The 20,449-nt window shown below is 41.4% G+C and overlaps 1 protein-coding gene and 1 long non-coding RNA gene across 4 annotated transcripts; one reads left to right on the forward strand and one right to left on the reverse strand.

Moving 5' to 3' along the window:
* Window positions 1–165: 165 nt before the first annotated feature.
* nup153 (nucleoporin 153) lies at window positions 166–19,950 on the reverse strand. Of its 3 annotated transcripts, none has more exons than XM_034705682.1 (22): window positions 19,662–19,950; window positions 15,241–15,457; window positions 13,168–13,443; window positions 12,413–12,531; window positions 11,577–11,705; window positions 10,998–11,114; window positions 10,813–10,857; window positions 10,368–10,421; window positions 8,726–8,866; window positions 8,551–8,603; window positions 7,442–7,577; window positions 7,091–7,264; window positions 6,891–6,989; window positions 6,718–6,802; window positions 6,517–6,618; window positions 5,748–6,419; window positions 5,390–5,581; window positions 4,091–5,053; window positions 2,690–3,154; window positions 2,315–2,533; window positions 2,002–2,170; window positions 166–1,793 (listed from the first exon to the last, which is right to left on the reverse strand). In XM_034705682.1, exons 1-22 carry the CDS (start codon window positions 19,788–19,790, stop codon window positions 1,706–1,708), a joined length of 4,644 nt encoding a protein of 1,547 aa, XP_034561573.1. In that variant the 5' UTR covers window positions 19,791–19,950; the 3' UTR covers window positions 166–1,705. The 3 variants fall into 3 exon arrangements, with proteins under 3 accessions (XP_034561573.1, XP_034561571.1, XP_034561574.1); XM_034705680.1 differs by having other exon boundaries at window positions 12,413–12,552; window positions 19,662–19,895; XM_034705683.1 differs by having other exon boundaries at window positions 12,413–12,504; window positions 19,662–19,855.
* Window positions 8,562–8,937, forward strand: LOC117828504. Its single transcript, XR_004634413.1, has 2 exons — window positions 8,562–8,672; window positions 8,752–8,937. It is a non-coding gene; the product is annotated as an uncharacterized LOC117828504 (long non-coding RNA).
* Window positions 19,951–20,449: the final 499 nt, after the last annotated feature.

Consider the following 20,449-nt stretch of genomic DNA (forward strand, 5'->3'; position numbering starts at 1 on the left):
TAAAATATTCTTCTTGAAGTCCCATTATTTAACACACATAGTTTAGTGAGAAGTTAAACATTATGTGCCATTAGAGAAATCTAAATAGTGGAGTCATCGAGTTCATGTGTTGCTGAACACATACATTGTGGCTTAAGTGAAGATGTAAACAACAGAAACATGAACTCTTTTTTATAGTTTTATTGATGGTAATTACCCATTGTTTTAATTTTGTCACTCATCCAGTAATAATCATGGCTTTAAAATTAAACTGACTTCCTTAACATCCAAAGTCACCCTTGTCCATTTAAACACGCAATAGAAAAATATATACTTAATACTTTGTACAATACTGGTTTTGGTCCAAACAAAAGTGGATCAGAAAAGCCAATATACCTTTGGTCATCAAAGGCTCTCCAATTTGCATTTAAGCTCCTTTTAAATGGATTCGGGCAACTTTGAATATAGGAATATACTTAATAAATTCTAAAGACAAAAATGCTGAACGCAGAGTTGGTAACACAAAATTCAACTTCACAGATTAAAAAAAACAGAACATCACTATTTACAGGTTTTTATAATAATATTCAAAGGCCAATTAAGAGAGAGAGAGAGAGAGGTAAAGAAGGGGAGGCAGAGAGAGGTAAAGAGGAGGAGTTTAAGGACTCAGGAGAGAAAGAGAGAGAAGGAGACAAGAGGGCACAAAAAGCAGAGCAGTGGAGCGAACCAGAGAAGTCAAAGAATCAAACATGTAACAGAGTTTGGAAACGATGCATTTACAAAGTCCCTAAAGGAGTTGAACGATGGCGTAAGCCTCCGGTCCGGTCCATCCTCCACAGTGCATGGAAACGTTTTCTCTTCTCCCCCCTCAGCCGTCCTTCCATCCGCCCTTGTTTTTGTTTTGAACATTCATTTGCTTGCTCACCTGCGGTGGCGCTTGTTAGCGACCCAGGCGATAACTCTGTTTTCATACGCACATTGACACGCAACCTCAGCATGTACAAAGAAACCAAACACACCTCAAGTCTGTACATAAAGAGGAAAAAAACAAGCACGCTGCATTCACCGCAAAGATTACACGCTCATCCCTGTACATACAGCACACTGCACTGACACCAGGACTGCATCTCCAGCGGCATCTTGATTCCTATAAGAGGAGCAGTCTAAAAAGTTTCCAGAGTAACCGCTGGAGATGAGCCGCACAGCTTTCACTACCTCTCTGCATATCACAGCTCATAACCTGATCACCCATACTAATTAAGATTTTGTGTACACTCGCAACTTTTCAGATTTACAGTTTTTGCCTTTGTAATTTTATTACAAAAAGTCATGCCTCAAGTCTAGCAGACATTTGCCGTAGTTGAAAATATAGATATGACTGTCTTGCTTGTTGATCAGCAGGTGTCTTTCCTTGAATGTTGTTTTGTTAGTCAGTGTCTTTGTTTAGTCAACAGTTTGCTCATGGGAAGTCTTGTGGGGTGCTCTCACATAATCAGCAGCTCTGGTCTACATGTGAAAACCTCTTTATAATCAGCCAGGCCTGCAGCCTAAACTCGCCCCTTTGTCCAGCCCAAGCATAAAGTGGCCCCAAGCCTCAGCCCTTCTACTCAAGCAAAGCCTTTGCAGAGTCCAGTTGTCCAGTTCAGACCTTCATGGACTTTATTCAGCCTTCAGTGGGGAAAGTCAGTCAAAGTCAAGTCTTCTTTAAAGTCGAGTTCGAGGGGCTCTACTTCCTGCGCCGCACCGCTGTCTTGATCTTGCGCCCAGCAATTGCTTGCTGTCCAGCAGGAGAGGCCACGAAGGATGTGGCTGGCCTGGAAGAACGAAAAAATGTTTAAATCATAGTAAATTGTTAATTTGCTTATATGGTGTTTGTTTTACTTTTCTTGCCATGATTTTTTTTTTTGGTATTTAATAACCTCTATATTTTACTCCACTTGCAGACTCTGAACACTTCTCAATTTGGTGTGTGTATGTTGAGAAAACCTGTGCTGGTGCGGTAACTTGGAAGTTTCAACATACCCGATATTAAACGCAGGCTGTTGTGCAAAGTTGAATCCTCCTCCGGGTGCTGCTGACGGGTTGGCAGGGGGGGCAGGAGAGGCAGCTGATCCTGCTCCAAAGGTAAACACACCTGAGGTGTTGTTTGTGGCTCCAAATGCACTGGCTCCTCCAAACTGAAAGCCTCCACCTGAAAAAATATGTGCATATTAGTATGTTTGAACTCAACCCCCATCTGCTCATGACAACAAAACTCAACAGTGCAGGGATTATTAGCAAAACCTACAAAACACAGCCTAAGAAGAGCATTAAATATATTGTTCCAGTCACCCACCTGGTGCAGAATTTGTATTTGCCCCAAATACAGGCGTAGAGTTGGCCTGCTGTCCAAAAACAGGGGTAGAGTTGGGCTTGGCTCCGAAAGCAGGGGACTGTGAGGGTGTTCCTGGGAAAGGGGATCCAAAGGTTGAGCCAAATGAAGGGGTCTGGTTAGCCCCGAATGCAGCAGAGGGGGTCGGGCTGAATACAAATTGTGAGGGGGCTGCTGATGGAGCTGTAGAAAAACAGAAAGGATCAAAGATTTCAGAGATCTGACTCCTAAAAAATTGAATAAAATCTAATGTATGTATGTTTTATGGTTATTGCCACTGAAGCCCAACACTGTTGATGCTGACACAATCTGAAACAACCTCTATGATGAAATACAGACCTGAGGATGAGTCAGCAGAGGGCGCTGCAGCTCCAAAACTGAAGGATGGAGCTGGAGCAGCAGCAGCAGCAGCAGCAGCAGCAGCAGCAGCAGGAGCAGGAGCAGAGCCAGCAGCAGCAGGAGCACCAAAGATGAAAGGCGAAGCCGAGGCAGGAGCTGGAGCAGAGTTGAGAGATGCAGAGGACGGTGCTGCCGACTGGCTGTCCTGACCCTGGCCAAAAACAAAGGGTGCTTTAGCCGGAGGACCGTCAGTGGAGGCTGCGGCAGGCTGACCAAACAGGAAAGCTGCTGAAGGAGCTGGAGCCTGAGTGGAGCTGCTGCTGCTGCTGGTTGTGGTGGTGGTGGTGGAGGTACCGAACAGACTTGGTGTAGGGGTGGAGGAGGACAAAGTGGTGGAGTCAGTGCTGTTGGTGGGATTATTAACCATAAAGGAAAATGCTGGTTTTGCTGCAGCAGAAGAAGAATCTGTGAGGGGAAAGAAAAACGGAGGTCAAATGGCCATTTTCAATTTAAAATGTGAACAAAGAACCTTATCAAATCCTTATCCTGAATACAACCTGTCTGATCTGTCAGACAATGAGCTTGACCTTGTTCTTTTCCCTCATTTAAAAAAAAAAGAAAGAAGAAAGAAAGGTACTTTATTGATCCCCAGGGGGGAAATTCAACTTTTTCACTCATGCTATTTTGGAGATGCTGCACATACAGTTTTTTGGGTATATACATATAAATGCACACACATGCAGTGAACATGTTTAGGGAGAGATGTCAGAGTGAGGATACTGCCGTCAACCAGCGCACCCAGAGCAGTTGGGGGTTCGGTGCCTTGCTCAAGGGCACCTCGGCAGTGCCCAGGCAAGTGAACCAGCACCTCTCCAGCCACCAGTCTACTTGCCAAACTTCGTCCATACTGGGACTCGAACTGGCGACCCTTCAGTCCCCAAGCCAAGTCCCTATGGACTGAGCTACTGCTGCCCAAAAAGATTAATTTGGGGGATTTTTGGCGACAATTGGATAGGGCAAGTTGAGGCAAACAGGAAATATGGAAAGGCGTGCACCATATTATGTTCAGGAATCAATTCTAAGACCAGTGCAGCAAGGACTATAGCCTCTGTATATGGGGCCCCTGCACAACCAGCTGAGCTACATCTGTGCCCCTTGAAGGCCTTGCTCGAAGTTAGAGCTGAGAATGCTTCAAGCTACTTTTCTCTATATCGCTCTATATTCTTTCTAACAATTAAGGAACCACTACTACAACAGTATTCTGGATGAGGGGTGTGATGCTGTTGTGTAAACCAAATCTCAGTGTTTCTCTTTGGTAACTGAAAAAGTATGCAAAAACCCTTAGTAGAATAAATCATTAAGGCAGTTTATTCATCAAATGATTCCAAGCCAATCCCTCACCTGAAGCACTTTGTCCAAAGGTAAAAGAGGGCTGCGGGGCTTCTGCAGTACCAGTTTCACTCTTGTCTGCGGGCTTTCCAAAAGAAAATGCAGTTGGAGGTTCCTGTGTTGGAGCACTAGGCTTGCTGAAGGAGAAGCCTCCTGTAGAGGCCGATGCTGGTGCAGCATCTGCATCTTTACTCGCAGCACCAAAGACGAAGGCAGAGGGAGCCGAGGCAGCAGCTTCCTTCTTCTCCTCTGGCTTCCCGAAGGTAAACGTGGGAGCAGCAGGAGGTTTGTCCACCTGTAAGGAGCCAAATGTGGAGCCCCCTTGTGGTGTGGTTGCCAAACTGGTGTCACCAAATCCCCCAAAGACGGAGCCAGTTGTAGTAGCGGTTGTAGATGAATTGGTATCTGTTGATGTGGTGTTTGATGAGGCCACAATGTCACCCTTTTCTTGAGAGGAAACAGGAGGAGTGAAACTAACAGAGGATGAGGTGGTGGTGTCTGATGTCTTCTCTTCTGGTTTTGACAGTCCAAAAGTGAATCCACCCTTGGAGGAGTTACTTTCTGTGTTAGATGATCCAGTTCCGAACACGATCCCACCGCTGGTTCCAAACTTGGACCAACCTGCCGCAGGTTCCGGGTCTGACTTTTTGTCATCACCAGAGGCAGTCCCGAATTGAAAGCCCTCAGATGAGCTGCCAAATTTGAACCCTGATGCAGCAGCAGTGTCTTTAGAAGTGGTTTCTGATGTGGAGCTTCCAAATTTGAATCCACCTGATGATGAAGAGGACTCAGAAAATGAGCCTCCAAATTTGAAACCGCCGGATCCGGACCCTGAGGTGCTGTCTGATGTGCCAAACTTCAAACCTCCAGTTATGGACACTGAGGCGCTGTCTGATGTGCCAAACTTGAAACCTCCAGAAGTAGAAGAGCCAAAAGTAGAAGAGCCTGAAGCCGCAGCAGCTGATGAGCCAAAACCTGTGAAGAAACAAAGGATGACAAAAAAAATAAATAAAAAAGTGAACAGAGAGGATTAGGTACAGGTTGTCTCTCCAAAGTCGAAACTTGATGTTTTGACGAGCCTTGACGAGTATGCTTATCTTGACTATGTTACAAAATGCAGACTGCAGATCCAGCAGCACGCTAATTAGCTCAAAAATAAATATTCTACTGAACAAATGCAAAGACATCAGAATCTCTATCAGGGATGTGATCTGCATATGACAAAAAATAGTAAAATGTGAGTACATTTGGTCTTTGGAATCATTTCTACCATTCAGCTGCAAAAACCTTAAAGTAGGTTGCTTCTGTTACCTTTGGGCTCCACCTTTGCTCCAGGTTTGGCTGTTTGGCAAGCAACACACTTTACATCAACAGCCTTGTTCTGTATAAGACAGACATCACAATCCCAGGAGCCCTCTGGCTTCTTAAATGCATCTCCCAGCTCAAACACTGGAGCAGTGCTGACTAAAGAAGAGGCTTCCGCTGAAGATCCTGTGGATGCTCCTGTTATGAGGATGAGAAAGGGAAATGCTTCAGGTAAACTTAAGTCTGGCTTTAAAAACATTTGCAGCCAATGACACATTAGATGGATATTTTCTAATTAAAACCAAACCAGAGATTTGGGACTTTGTAGAGTATCAAATATTAGTTGTGGCGATGCTTTCATTACCTGGTTTGGCGCTGTTGCAGGCCAAACACTTTGTGTTCTCTGCCTTGTTTTCTACTAAACAAGTGTCACATTCCCACGCACCCTCAGGCTTTTTGAACTTGTCTCCAAATCCGAGAAAGCCTGTAGTAACAGGGGCTGAGGGGCTGGATACAGTCTTAACAGCAGAGAAGGCAGAAGGAAGAGTCAAGGAGGGTTTTAGCCCTGTCCCAGGTTTGGCCGAATCACAGGCCACACACTTTACTGCATCAGATTTGTTACTGACGAGACACGTATCGCAGTCCCAAGTTCCTGCAGGTTTGGAGAACATTGAGCCAAAGCCTGTGGTTGTGGTAGTGGTAGAGGTCGCATTCGTGCTGCTACTCTCTAGCCCCACCAAACTGGCTGTTGATGGTTGAGAGTCTATAGATTTGGATGAAGAGGAAAAGGGCTGTGGGGCCATACAGCAAGCACACTTTGTGACTGAGGGCTTGTTCTGCACCAAGCAGACATCACAGCTCCAGCCTGGTGAGGATTTAATCAAATCCCCAAGCCCTATTGAAGGAGGAAGGGAGGAGGAGGAGGTGGTCGTGTTGGTGGAGGAAAAAGAGGAAAGGGGGGCAATAGACGGTGTGGAGTTCTGCTGAGGAGCGTCGTCCGGGTTTGGGGAAGTCCGAGCAACAGGAGAGGCAAAGCCTTGACAGAGGAGACAAAGGATTAATACAGTGAACAAACTTGTAAAAACAAACATTAAACAAACATTGCCGTTGTGAAATGAGTTATTGATCCTAACCAGGTGCTTTGAGAAGATCCAGTACGCTGCCCTGCTTCAGAGTTTTGGCTGGTTTGAAAGGTCCTTCAAAATCTTCTGTGCTTTTGCTCATCGCTGGCTTGGCTGTCAGAAAATATAAAAACACAAAAAATTATCTTTAGTTACAGTTTTCTCAGAGAGGTCAAAGAGGCAGCATAATGGCAAGTGTGGTATTACTATTACCTGCTGCTGCTATCGTTGTGGACAGCTTCCCATTGGACATGGCAGGTCCTACCTTTGCTACAGGTGCACTAAAAGTGAATCCAGCCTACAAACAGAAGTAAAGAATCAGTATGAATGTAATGATTCTAAAACATTTTGAATAAAGTTCACGAAAGACCCCTAACGTTACTTACTGAGGGAGAAAATGATGGAGGACTAACAGCAGTTGCTTTGACGATAGGGGAGGAAAATGTAAAAGGTACACATGGAGGTGTAGAGGCCGTCTGTGGCTCCTGGAGAGAAACAAAAAGATAAATCAGTAAAATGTTAGAGTAATTTTTGTTCACCATTAAATCTATAATAGCAGCTCTGTGAAATGATAACTTTTGCAAACCTTATTTGTTTCCTTAGCAGGAGTGACAGGCGTGACGTTAATGGCGTTGCTGATGGGTATGGGTGTGGGTGTAGGTGTGGTGGGAGGTGGAAGTGGGGAGGTAAAGCTGAAGGTGGGCAAAGCGGAGGTGCTGATTGGGAGTGAAATTGTTGGAAGGTCTGGAATCTCAGCCACCTTGAAATCAGGAAACAAGCCAGAGATTTTTTTTTAGCTCAACTTCAAGGCACAACACATCTTATAGTAAAAATATAGTAAAAATATTAGTATTAAATGCATCTGCCTCTTATACAGAAAATAACAGCTACATTCGAATCATAAATGACTGGCAAAGGCGGGAGAATTATCCCTTACCTCGTCCTCTTCAGGGCGTTTAGAGGAAGGCCTTGCAGTCGTCCTCTCTCTTTTCATCTTGCCCCCTCCTGAGCTCACACTGGTGGAAGCAGGCGTGCTGGACAGAGGATAGGAAAGCCCACCGAAATCCTTTGTGCTAGAAGTAAAATGGTAGGAACAAGCTATGAGTGACACAAACTACTAACAGAGAGAGACAGGCATCCAAACAACAATGTACAAACAGGTTGATCTCAAACATAAATGTTTTGATTAGGATTCATTGTTTTTCTTGGTTACTTGGTAAAGGTGGTTGGAGTTATTTTTTATTATTACCCAGCTTTCTTACTGATCTTCCGATTGTGTAAGAAGCTTGATTCTGATTGGTCAAAACCCCTTGACAACCCCTTGACAGCAGTTATTACAAGGCAACCTCCGGTCTCAAACTATGAAGCCCATGCGGAAGTGTTATACACTGCAATTCATCGAGAATCCGCTTGAGGCTGGCTGCAGAAACACCGGAAACCACATAGACACCAATTAAAAAAAGATGATCTTTGCAGCATTAATAAACATGTTTACAGCCTGGTTCAAAAAACGGCTTGGCTCTACATAGCTAACCTCTCTATCGGCACACACGGGTGAATTTTTTTCTAACACGACAGTTCAGAAGATATTAAGATTACGAGTTTTTGCCCAAATAAGGACATGACTGACTTGACTCCCGGACGGCAACACATAGCTGTTGGCTAGGAGGCTCAAACTCCGCCCCTTTATGTCACACTCTGCCTGGTTGAGTTCCGCATTTCCAATATGGCTGCCGCCGTCGATTGGCTTAAAAACAGCGCTCAGGAACAGATGGGTGACGTCACGGATACTACGTCCATATTTTCTACACAGTCTATGGGTTATTAACATTCACTAACATGAGCAACACCAGTGACAAACTGGGTGGTCAAGACCCCTCTGCTTCCCGTCAGTGTCTTGTCTCACCCTGTCGGGATTCTTTTTCCCATAACAACCTGCTAACCATACATTATCCCTTACCTACTGATTCACACAGAACCTACACCAAACAATAACAAAAAAACAAAACAATCTTGGTAACAGTAAATAAATTAGAACGTGTTTACCTTTGAGATGGACCTGGGGTTGCTTCAGGTAGTTGTGGTGATTGTCTTGTTGGCTGGATGATTAAAACAGGAATAAATTCAGCATCATTAGTATCTACAGCTGATGTGTGAACCACCTTTGGGTGAGTTTTACATAGTAGAGAATTGTTGTTGTGTATCTTAACGCAGAACTGACCGTTTCCCTTGGGGTTCTGTCCACAGTTCTGCTCACTCCTCCAGGAGTCAAAGTAGGTCTGAAGGACACGGAGCGGTTTCCTGAAACCGGTGCTGCAACAGGAACCACCAGCTTCTGCACTGGTGGTAGGGTGGAATCCATCTGAATCAGAGAACGAGGGGGACAACATCGACAAGTTATGAATCAAAAGGAATTAAAGCGGCGGTGTCTGATTTTTAGGTCTTTCTGTGTTTGAGCTTTAGCATCCATGGAACTGAATTAAGTGTGTCCAAACCCTGACTCAAATATACAAGAATGTGTTATGGTTTCATAAACCTCCATTATAATAAAGATGGCTGGAAGAGTTCGTTCTCTCTCGAAAGATCAAAACATTGTCCTTGACATTTAAAGTTAAATCTCACAAGAATAAACTAGAACTAACATAGCTGGATGATAAGCTCATCCTGCTGGAAATATGGCCAATCGGTTTAAATAAATTGCTGTAAAGAATTCCATAACACTCGTAAAGTAGTAAATTCATAAACAATACATATTATTGTCATCAGACAAAAAAGTAGAAAACTTGACGATTAGTCTTTTTCCACCCAGACACAAAGCTCTGATCAAAATTGGATTGTGCTACACTAGCTGAGCCGTTGGCTGGTGGCTAATATTGTATGATAATTTAAAGTGCATCAGAGCATGTAAATAAAAAAACAAACGGCCATCATGGCTCACTGCTGTCTATTTAAAAACAACAGGTTTATTTCAACCTCCTCACATATGTTAGCATTTCACACTTCAGCTTCCAGATGTCCTATAACTTTTTTTTCCTGTTCAGTGTAACCCCCACCAAAACTCTTTTAAAGTACTCTTTAAGGTTATCCATGATTCACATGAGTCTCCTCTTCAGGTCAGAAAATCTGGAAAAATCCCCACGGATGATGATGTCAAGGTATCGCCCCAAAGCAAAACTTGGCCATGAGATATCCAGACACATAGGGGGCTCTCTTGTTCTGGACCTGAAAGAGTCAATAAACTATTGTTGGGGCTTACAAAGCAGCTGCCACAGTCAGAAAGACCTGACAGTTATTACTGAGGGCAAGTTCAGTCCAGAGCTGGCACCATTCAACACTGCACTACACTTTACACACTGCACAAACAAACACAAACTCGTGTATCTAATAAATCATAGAGTCAAGTTGAATATGCTCACAAACACTTGCGCATTCAAAGAAAACACACGCACACGCGCGCACACGCACAGACACGCACACGCACAGACACGCACACAGATGCACACAGACACACAGGCTAACAGCTGTGTCCCAGCCGAGGAGAATCCTGTTAACAGGTGCAGAGGAAGCAAAGAGTCTGTTGGACAGAAAACAACAAGAGCACAAACCAACAAGTGCTGCTGGGTTTGTACAATGATATCCCTGTTCCTATCCCTGAGCCCTGAAGACACAAGTGGAGTTGATCTGAGGTGCACACACAAGCTTTGGGTCAATCGGGGACATATAGGATGCTTATATATATATATATATATATATATATATATATATATATATATATATATATATAAAAAGACCAGGTGTTAATGTGGAAAGCACACTAATGGACAAACGCAGCACGAGGAGACAATGCCACAAACTCTACTTACCCGTTTCTTTTTCGAGTGGAAATGTGACACATCTAGATTTGTACCATCCATAATCTGCAAAGAAAATAACACATGTGAGTTAACAGTCCTGTGCTGTCAAAATGTATCAGGGTTTTTGTTCTTGAAACATTGTACAGATATTTGTTGTTAAAGCATGATAGTTCATTGAACTTTAAAGCATGTTCCAGCAATCACAAGCTAATGATCTTAGTAAAAATATGAACAAATCCTAGGCCTAGCGGTCTAAGCGCCCCACATACAGAGGCTACAGTCCTCGTTGCAGGGGTCGCCGGTTCGATTCCCAACCGGTCGGCCATTTCCTGCATGTCTTCCCCTACTCTCTACACCCCATATTTCCTGTCTCTCTTCAGCTGTCCTATGGAATAAAGGCAAAAAGCCCCAAAAATATAACTTAAAAAAAGAAAAAATTATGAACAAATCTTACAGATGAGAGGGGGGATGATGCCGCTGAAGGGATTCTCCTGGCATCCTGTAGAAGAGAAATGCATGTTTGTTTCATTAGATAAATGTTTTTCACCAATGGAAAGATTACTGACAAGATTGAGTAATTGTAAGTCTGTTCAGACTCTGAGATGATCAGAGATGATGTGTGTGACTGTGTACACTTACAGCCAGTGGGCTCGACATGCGTTCTAAAGACTGCAAGATGCGTCTGGCTGTGGCGCTGGTCACTCCACAGGGCTGAGCACCTGCAGGCTTTGCCTTGATCTGTCTCCTCACCGGGGCCTGCAGATCAAATGAGCTGATTTAGTTTCTGGTTGTAAATTAATAACATTCACTCATCCTATTATGTCAAAGTGAGGAATTAAATGTTTAAGTAGAGCATTCTGCAAAATATTAAAGATTAAACGAAACTGGGAGCAATTTGATTCCATATGGTTAGGTCTTTTCAGCAAAAAAAAGAAAGATAATGAGGATGTTGTTTCAGATATTGACTGGTATTTTCATTAGCCATTAGGACTGAAGTTAAGTCAAATACCTGCATGTATGTGACAGTTAAGACCTATGATTAAAAACGGAATCAGTTGTCATTTCATGGGGACATTAGCAGAACACTTTGTGCACAGAGAGGGGAATAAAACATATTCAACCTTTTTGTGCCTTTTCAGCATCTATTAATTAAAATTGTTGACAATGTTGTTTAGTTGATACAAAAGTCTCCGGTCCATGTGTCTCTCACTATCTCACCTGGTATGGTGTCCCAGGACGCGCGCGAGTGCTCCTGGCTGCAGCAGCCCCACCATACGTTGTTTTCCCGGGATAAAAGGGTGAATCTCCAAGCTGGCTGGAGTTTAACACTGTGTTGTTGAATGATGTCTGGAACAAAGAGGGTTAAATTCAACTGGGGGTAAGCACCATCACTTCATTTCACACATTCAATATAACAAGCTTCTTTATGCGTGAAATTAGGGTAAGTACTTTTTAAGTGGCAAAACTGGGCGGTGTTATGACCAAAACTGTGTATTAATCCTGTATCCTCTTAATAAACATTCATTTAGTTAAACAAAAACCTGATCTCTTCTTTTGTTACTATGGTCCTTAACTTTGCTTTCTTAGAAGATAAATGTGGACGATATGTAATGTAACATGTTTAGACTAGAACTGTCACTCTAAGGTTTGTTTTTATAACTATATGACATGTCTCGTCAAGTAGAAGTCTAAGCCTGAGTGCACACTAAAGCAGACTGGTTAAGAGTTGATGAGGTGTGGTGTCTGGCATGCTGCCATGCTCATGAAGAGTAAACACCAGCATGTTGATCACACAGAAGCTGAATGCAACAAATCAGGTACAGTCTGACTGTGAGCAGAAACACTGATTTCCTTCATAATGTGTGTTCAAGAATAATTACTATTTCAGTTGAAACTTAGTGTATCAATGTTGGTCAAAAACTTGAAAGCAATCAATGAAACACAAAGAGTGAAAAGTGCCCAAATTCAAGAAATATTCTAAATGTAAGCAGTCCTAACATACAACGCTGAAACATCAAGATGTAGCGCTGATGGACAGACACACAGATACTCACATTGGATGAAGTTCCAAATACAGACAGGTTGAAGGCAGGCCTTTTCAGACTGGACTGGGCAGGATGAGACCCAGAGTTTGTTCTGTCTGTCTCTGGGGACCAAAGTTGAGGAAGTGATGCTGTTTTAGAAGTAGGAACATCTGTGAGACCAGAATTAAAAGACATTTAAAATAGTACTGGTTGTTTAAAGTGAGCAGGCAAAAATCTAACTTAATATAGAGAAATATAGTCGCTCATTAGGGAAAAACTACTCCAGTACTACTCATTTGTAAACAGTTAATGTGTGATTTATCTTGCTGTATGTGCAATGCAATAGAGTCGGTAATTTCTCATCACAATCACATCAGCCAATGATTTCCACCCTACTCTTAAGTGTGCTAATCAGTCACTGGGGGCTATAACAACCATACAGCCGATAGGCTCCTAATGACACTTGGCTGGCCTCCTCAGGATTAGAAAATAATAATTAACTACAGGTTTCTATTGTTCTGTCATCTAAAATGATTAAAAATTGGGTGTTTCAAGTAAGTAATGTTTGTGCAGCTACAAGTTATGTCAACTTCATAAACATGAACCTCTTACTTTTCAAACTTTACCCTGGGTGACACGTCAGCTTCATCTATTTATCTGTCGACACCATGAATCAAACTTCACCTCAATTGTTTCCTTTTTTTTTTTAACTGTTATGTCAAAACAATCCACATTTTAAAAACACCCAAACACATGGATCTATATGCAAAGAAAACTTTCTTTACCTTTGTCTGAGGCGCGGGAGGAGAAGCCGCTAGTGGTGGAGATGTTATCATCTTCATGCTGTGAGAGGTTGTCCTTGATTTCTTTGACCAAGGAGAAGCCTGTGGAAAAGGGTCCAGGGGCTGTGGATGTGGAGGGCTGGGAAAAGAGGCTGCTGGAAGCCCCCAGGATGGGGGAGGAGGCATCCAGAGTGGGGAAATGAAGATGGGAGCGACTTAAAGGGGGTCGCGAAAGCACATATTCCTGAAAGTTCAGGGATGCCCGGCTGGTTGAGGGCTCTGTGCATGAGGAAAAAGAAGCCACAGGTGAGCAAAGTGGAGCAGATGAGAAATGTAAATGTGTAGAATTGAGTCTATACCAGGGATGTACATTTTAAGTATTTTTCGTGATCGATTTTTGGAAATGTTAACGATCAATTATCAATTAATCAATAAAAAATAAAACATTATGATTCTTATGTCAAAAACAAGGCCAAATACTTTCTTTTCTCCCTAGATTATATTTTCTACAGCAACAAAATGCGTCTAACTGATGGTATTGAATACGGGTACATGTTTAACACTGATTATCACTTATCAGGCTCATAAAAATATTATCCGCAGACATAGTCTTATAATGTGAAGGCTCATAATACTAACAGAAAAGTGCTTCAGACTTGCAGTGTTCAGTTTTCTGTCTACTCGTTCTTATTGAGAAAAATAAACGTGGATTCGGTCAAGAGTCAGCTGGGAGAGCAACCAGGTCATAATCAGTCCAGCTGCAGAAAAGCTCAGACGGCTCTGATGTTGCTGGTCTGCAAACATAGCGTATTAGTAATTCCCACCAGTCTGTTGGCTTTGTATTTAAAGGTGGGGAAATGTCCTGTTTTAAGTTGTCAACCTTTTTGTTGTTGTTGGCAGCAGTTGCGTATTGATCCTCTTTAAAAAGCGCTCGTGGAGACCTGATGCGCAGCCGCCAGCTGAGCATCTCTTTAACAGCTGATTCACATCAAAACATGCTTTAAACTTAAAACACCTCCCTGATAGCTGAATGAAATATGAGACCACTAGGGCTGTCAATGAATATTCTAAATCCAAATATATATTTGAATATTTAAAAAAAACAGAGATTCGATTGAGAAAATTAATATTCATTAATAATAAACACATCAGCGGCTGCTTTGCGAGTGGGCGCACTGCATGACGGGTCAGGGACAGGTCACAGGAGACACACATGCACAGCGTGAAGCAGACGGCAGAGAGAAATCTTTCCGTCCCAGGATCCTCAGTGCGCTCTGAACGCATTTTTTCCTCTGCTGGGAACAAAGTGAATAAAAAGAGATCGGCACTGGCCTCTTCACATGTGGACTGTCTTGTGTTTTTGGCAAGTAACGTGTCAGGCCTTAGACCCTACATTGACAGTGGACTAAAAGAGCCCAACTATCAGTGACACTGGGATAAAATGCAGTTTTCCACTCTTTTTTTTTTTTTATACAAGCGCCAAGAATGTAAGTTGACTACTTTTTTGTTTTAACTTTAACTTCAGTTACTGTTAATAATATTTGCTTCAATCATTGAATGAAGCCTGCCTATATTAGGGACAAGAGTCGGGCTTTTAATTGCTCGCACAAGTCTTGCTCAACACTCACTCAGCACATTGCGCACAGTGAGAGGGGGGGGGGGGGGGGGTCTATACTGTAACAGTATAGGCCATTAGGTCATTTACTTGTTTTGTAATGTGTAGGTATGTTTTAGACATGTTAAATCTGAAATAAAAAAATACCTATACAAGTAGTTATGTCTCCTTGTATTAGTTTGTCCACCTGTTATTGACATAATACGCAAATATAGATATTCGAATGGTTCAAACCTATGTTTTTTTTTTAGAGGGAATATTCGAACGTCATTTTGGAGCAATTTTGAAAGCCCTAGAGGCCACATGATGTTTGTTCCACCTGACGGAAAATTGAAAGCAAAAATGCGTGTTTCAAGTAATTTCTTTATCAATTAATCGATAATTGACTTATTGTGTACATCCCTAGATGATTCATAGATGGATCTTGTTGATCACCTGGAAAACTGAAATGAGATCCTCACCTGTGTTACTGGTGCTTGGTTCTGGGGAGTCCCGTCCGTCAATGGGAGGAGTTCCCTCTTCGCTGCCATTAGGAGGTGGAGGCAGCTCACAGTTCTGATCTGACCCCTGTACAGCCCCTCCTCCTTCATCTCCATTTTTAAAGTATTTCTGTAGCCAGGAGGGAACGATGCTCTTTACTGTGTCTGTCACTCGACTTATGAGGCCTGACTGTTGCTGCTGCAGACACGAGAAAGGGAAACAAAAGAAAGAGCCATCAAGTGAGGATGTTATTTGTATCCTCCACATAAAATAAGTGAATCGAGCAATACAAACTGCACGTGTGTATGTTTTCTAATTAAAGCTTGATTGATTAATGAATGAACACTCTATTCATTTTATAAATCAGAAAAACAATCCCATGTAGTGAAAAGAAACAGAGCAATAGTTGCTGTTTGGTATGCCTCTCCTTAAACAACACTGATTGTTGTGCAATGTCCTGTTTGATGAAAACATATACTGTTGTTCAGAGAACCTTGTAAATGCAGTGTCATTCATTCACTCACATAAAGCTGCTTCCATGTGTGGATCAAGTTGTCATTAGAACAGAAATAAGGAAAATACAAAATACTGATGTCACTTATTGAAAGTTAGGTTGACTTAAAAGGACGAAATAACTTCAATCAAATAAGGCCTTCTTTTCATGAGTAAAGTTATTTTCATTATTTTAAGTCAACCAATTTTCAAAATGAAAGCTTCAGTGTCTACATCATTTTATTTGAAAGCTGCACAGCCCCCCTTGCAATGAGAAGCCATTCGTGCTCCCAAGTGCAAACCAAAACATGCTCAGTATGATGGAAACTGGGTCATGGACTGTGTATGGTTCTATGAAGCAGTGAGCAATTCACGCTCGTCTGAACTGTATGCCAGTGAGGTTGCGTGTCGTATGAACTCAGGTCTATAATGTTGAGTCTCGTCTCCTACATCACACCTGGAAGGTAACACAAGCTGCATCAACTGAAAGAAAAAAAATGAGGCCACTTTCTGAGTCCAAATCAGCTAACTGGAATATTATCCCCTGCCTCTGAAAAGGTGTGCAGGCCATGAGTGGATTCTGTTCACAATAGCTTTCAAAATAATGTCAAGCTCCATGCCTAGAGCAGAATGTGTGCGTTTTAGATGTGGACTGTTATCCGCTCAGACTGTGGGCAATTGTATTGGACTTGGCTGAGCAGATGAGTACTTGGCCCTTGTCTTTTCTTCAGCAGCACATCAGACCCGTTTATCAGCCTTAATTTAAAGTTTGACCTGCACTGTGTTTATCAGAGTTTTCAAAAGTGCTGGGAGAAAGATTTGAAAAAGTCCAGCTTAAGAGTTTGCAGCAGCTTGGTTGGCAGACCTCCTTTTCTACATGTCTTTATTCAGTGTCTCAACCACTTTTAACCCTCCTGTTATGTTGCGGGTCAAATTGACCCTTTGAAAAGTCTATTTTAGGCAATATATGTCTTCCAAACCAGCTAAATGCAGCATAAAAATCTTGGCAGCATGTGATAGAAGAGGTGTCGTGTTAATTTATCAACATCACTTCATAAAAATCAAAAAAAATCTAAATGTAAACTAAAATAAACAAAAATCTATGTCATGTAAAACTATTGTATTTATATTTTGGACTTTCCAATGTACATTAAAAAAGTTTTAACATTAATTTTCATGAGAAACGAGTGAGTTATCCTAATTGAAACATGATCTGGGAGAATTAAAGAACACCAATGGACTAAATATTGATTTAAATGGTTAGTTATTGAGTTAAAAAATTGATTTTAAAAAATCTGATTGGAATTTTTTGGGGGTCTGACACTTTTGGATAATTGAATATGCAACGAGTCAAATTGACCCAGAAACATTATTGCTGATCCAGAGAAACGAACATAACAGGAGGGTTAATGATCATTTTCTGTCTTTGAGAGGTAGAGGTCTCTGTGGATACTTGTTTACAAATCAACAACATTGTGAACAAGTATCCACAGAGGCCTCTACCTCTTAAAGACAAAAAATGGTCATTAAAAGTGGTAAAAAAAACAAAAGGAGGTTAATTTCAGACACATTTATTAGGTGTTACTGGCTCATGTGCTTTGGCCTCTAAAACTATTAGCCTACAATGATGCAGACACAAAACAAAAGAGTAGAGATTTGTCTGCCAAATGCAAGTCATCGAAGATCTCCTTGTTTATTTAAATCGTCAAAATAATCTAAAAATGTGTTCCATTGATGATTTTTTTAATTTAGGTCTCAGTTTGTTCCTTTGGGGCTTTAGTGTTTCATATTCTTGTCAAAAGAAGAAAAAGGTTGAGAAAAAGTTCTGTCTCGCAAGTGCCTCACTTAACATGCTATATGACCCGTGGTAGCTGTCAACTCCTGATAAGAGTCATTTGTGCCTCTTGCTTTGCGCTTATCAGCAAATAGACCAGTGGACTACTTTGCACTTAAACCTTTCTGCAAAAAAAAAAAAAAACCCGCCACAATTTATTCAGCAGAAAAAATTCTGGAACTCCTTTATTTTTCAGTTGCGACACTTCTTGCAATGCTTTGGATTGTATAAGTAGTGTTATTTCAGGATTAATAGGGCAGGAAAAATCATATCCACCTAGCTCATAGCCACAACTGGAAGTGCTTGAATCAACATTTAATGTTACAAGCTCATATTTATATTTTTTCCTTTATCCATCATGAACACAAATAAATTAATCCAGTCAACTTCCATTCATTTTCAGGAAGTATTTATATGGACTGCTTTAAGAGCATTCTGACACAAAACATCCTGAGGCTTTTGGGTCAACATAGCTGAAAATAATGCAGTATAAAACTCCAAACCTGCCCTAAATTGTTGTTTGATTCTGCACAAACAAATTGAGAGATTTGCTGAAGTAAGGCCAGTTGGGCAGCTTTACATTGTACTAAATTCTTGTTAAAGTTAGATTTTGAATTGAAAGATCTTTCTAATAATATTTACAACCAATTTAAATCAATGAAGGTAGAAAATGTATGACAATTTGTATTCATGCATTCAAGTAATATGTATACATAACTATGTATTCAATATAGTTTTAATTTTAGCATCGCCATACTTAATTTTTGTTTCAAGTGCTTAATTATATATGATACTTAGTTTCACATTTCCATACTTATGTGACCAGGATCGTTAGGTCAGCAGGTGGAAGTCTTTTAAATGGACCCAGAGTCAAATCAAGGTCTGGTGAAGGGGCCTTTAGTTACTGTGGTCCATAACAACTGTCTCCACTTTAAAAAAAAAAAAGACTAACATATTTATTTTCTCATGCATATGAATGATATAACGACTGTTGTGACTGGATGCATGTGCAGCAACAATTGCTGTTTGTTTGATTGCTGTGTCTGATGTTTGTTGTGTGTATCTATTGTTTTTCTGTTTTTATTTATTCTATATGGATTTTGTTTTTCATTAATTCTCCATGTAAAGCACATTGAACTTACTGTAATGAAATGAGCTTTATAAATAAAAATTGCTATTATGTCAGACATGAACGATGAGTATTTAAACGTACTGCTTCTAAGGTTAATAGAAAGAAATAACCAATGAGAACTGTCAATATTCAGACTGCTCATCGTTAATGACCTATCTGTTCAGAGAAGGCTGACTTGACATAAATGTAAACAAACGTATTTAGGTCGAGGCGAAATTTCCACGTGATGAATAAAGGGGGTCACAGATCTACGATGTGGGCACACTGTGTTTACACTGAACAATATATAGTCTGGTTTTCTAGCAAACATTAGCTGATGTCCAAGCGGCAGGTGAACCCACTCAGACAACCATGTGGGTTTCCAATCAGCTAATGCTTCCTGCGCAGTACAACTGGCCGAGATTTGGCTACCGCTAGCTTACATGACACCAAGAGTATCTCCCGACAGGTCAGCAACACAATCTTCAGATTTTACTCCATTGAAGCGGCCACCTTTTAGCTTCAGACAGACACACTTTTAGATCGAAGCATCATGCCAGTGTTACAAGTGGAGACAACAATGCACAGAGAGCATTAGCCACTACGGCTAACACTTAGAATTCTACTTCCTAGCTTTGCTAACTTTGCTAGCAGTTAAAAACGTAGATATGTAACTTAACTGTTACATATCCTAGAATGTCACACCTGCGTTTTTACTTAATTGTGTGCCGCTGATTTAGTGTGAAGCCCTCAACGAGCTGTGATTTGACCTGTCAGGTCCGTGTGGTTCGGCTAACCTATAAGCCAGCTAGCTGCTTACTAGCTAGCTGCGCGTGGAGGCCACGAGCGCTAACGGCAGGCCATAAAATGTCTCCAACAAAACAAAAACAAGAGCTACGTTGTGCTGACACTACAGTCACCGTGAGGCTGTACACATTTACCATGAAAACTTTCATTTGTTTTACCTGTTTGTTCTTGGCGTAAGGTTTAGAGGCGATATGATATCTCCTGCTTCTAATTTTCCCTCCACCCGTGGCCGCCATGGCTCTTTCGTCTAAGTGTCTATCGGTGTTTCGGCGCCGGATAGCTGTCATCCAGAACAGCGGCCAAGAACAGAGGCATTCTGGGATATGTAGTAGTAAAATACAACAAAGAGGTGGACTTCGTACTCCATGACTCGAGCATGGGGTTATTTTGTGTCATGTGGGGAAAATACAGTGGTGGATAGTGGTGGGCGTATCGAATCTGTGGTATCGATATATCGGTTCTCACACACCACTATATAATGATGCACATCGAATTTTCCTTAAACTACCGAGATGGACCAGTGCAAGTTTTATGTTTGTATCAAACAATGTCCCTACATTTCATGCTGTACTGAAAAAAATGATGTATAAATGTATGTCGCTTTGCTGATTCAGAAAATGAAATATGAAGGGAGCTCACTCAGCCCACATTAAGTGACACATTGTATTTTTCTTACTTTTGGAAACATTGGAACAAATGCTTTTTTATGCTTTAATCAAAATGAATGTGTAAACTGTTGTCATATGATCTTTTCATTTCTTGCTGGACATGTATTTTACTTTTTTTTTGTCTTTTATATTACTCTTGCGCTGATATGGACCTATGGGTTTGAAATAAAGTTTATCTATCTATCTATCTATCTATCTATCTATCTATCTATCTATCTATCTATCTATCTATCTATCTATCTATCTATCTAACTATCTAACTATCTATCTACTCATTT

This window comes from Notolabrus celidotus, chromosome 16, assembly GCF_009762535.1.
Source record: "Notolabrus celidotus isolate fNotCel1 chromosome 16, fNotCel1.pri, whole genome shotgun sequence".
Classification (NCBI taxonomy): Eukaryota; Metazoa; Chordata; class Actinopteri; order Labriformes; family Labridae; genus Notolabrus; species Notolabrus celidotus.

What these genes read in the sequence shown, in the direction of transcription:
- nup153 (XM_034705680.1), bottom strand. Translation starts at nt 19,790, where the DNA reads ATGACAGCTATCCGGCGCCGAAACACCGATAGACACTTAGACGAAAGA. An exon ending in ACCAAGCACCAGTAACACAG is followed by an intron (nt 13,444 to 15,240) that starts GTGAGGATCTCA and finishes CCTCATGCACAG; the next exon opens with AGCCCTCAACCAGCCGGGCA. An exon ending in CTGCAACAGCGCCAAACCAG is followed by an intron (nt 5,582 to 5,747) that starts GTAATGAAAGCA and finishes TCCTCATAACAG; the next exon opens with GAGCATCCACAGGATCTTCA.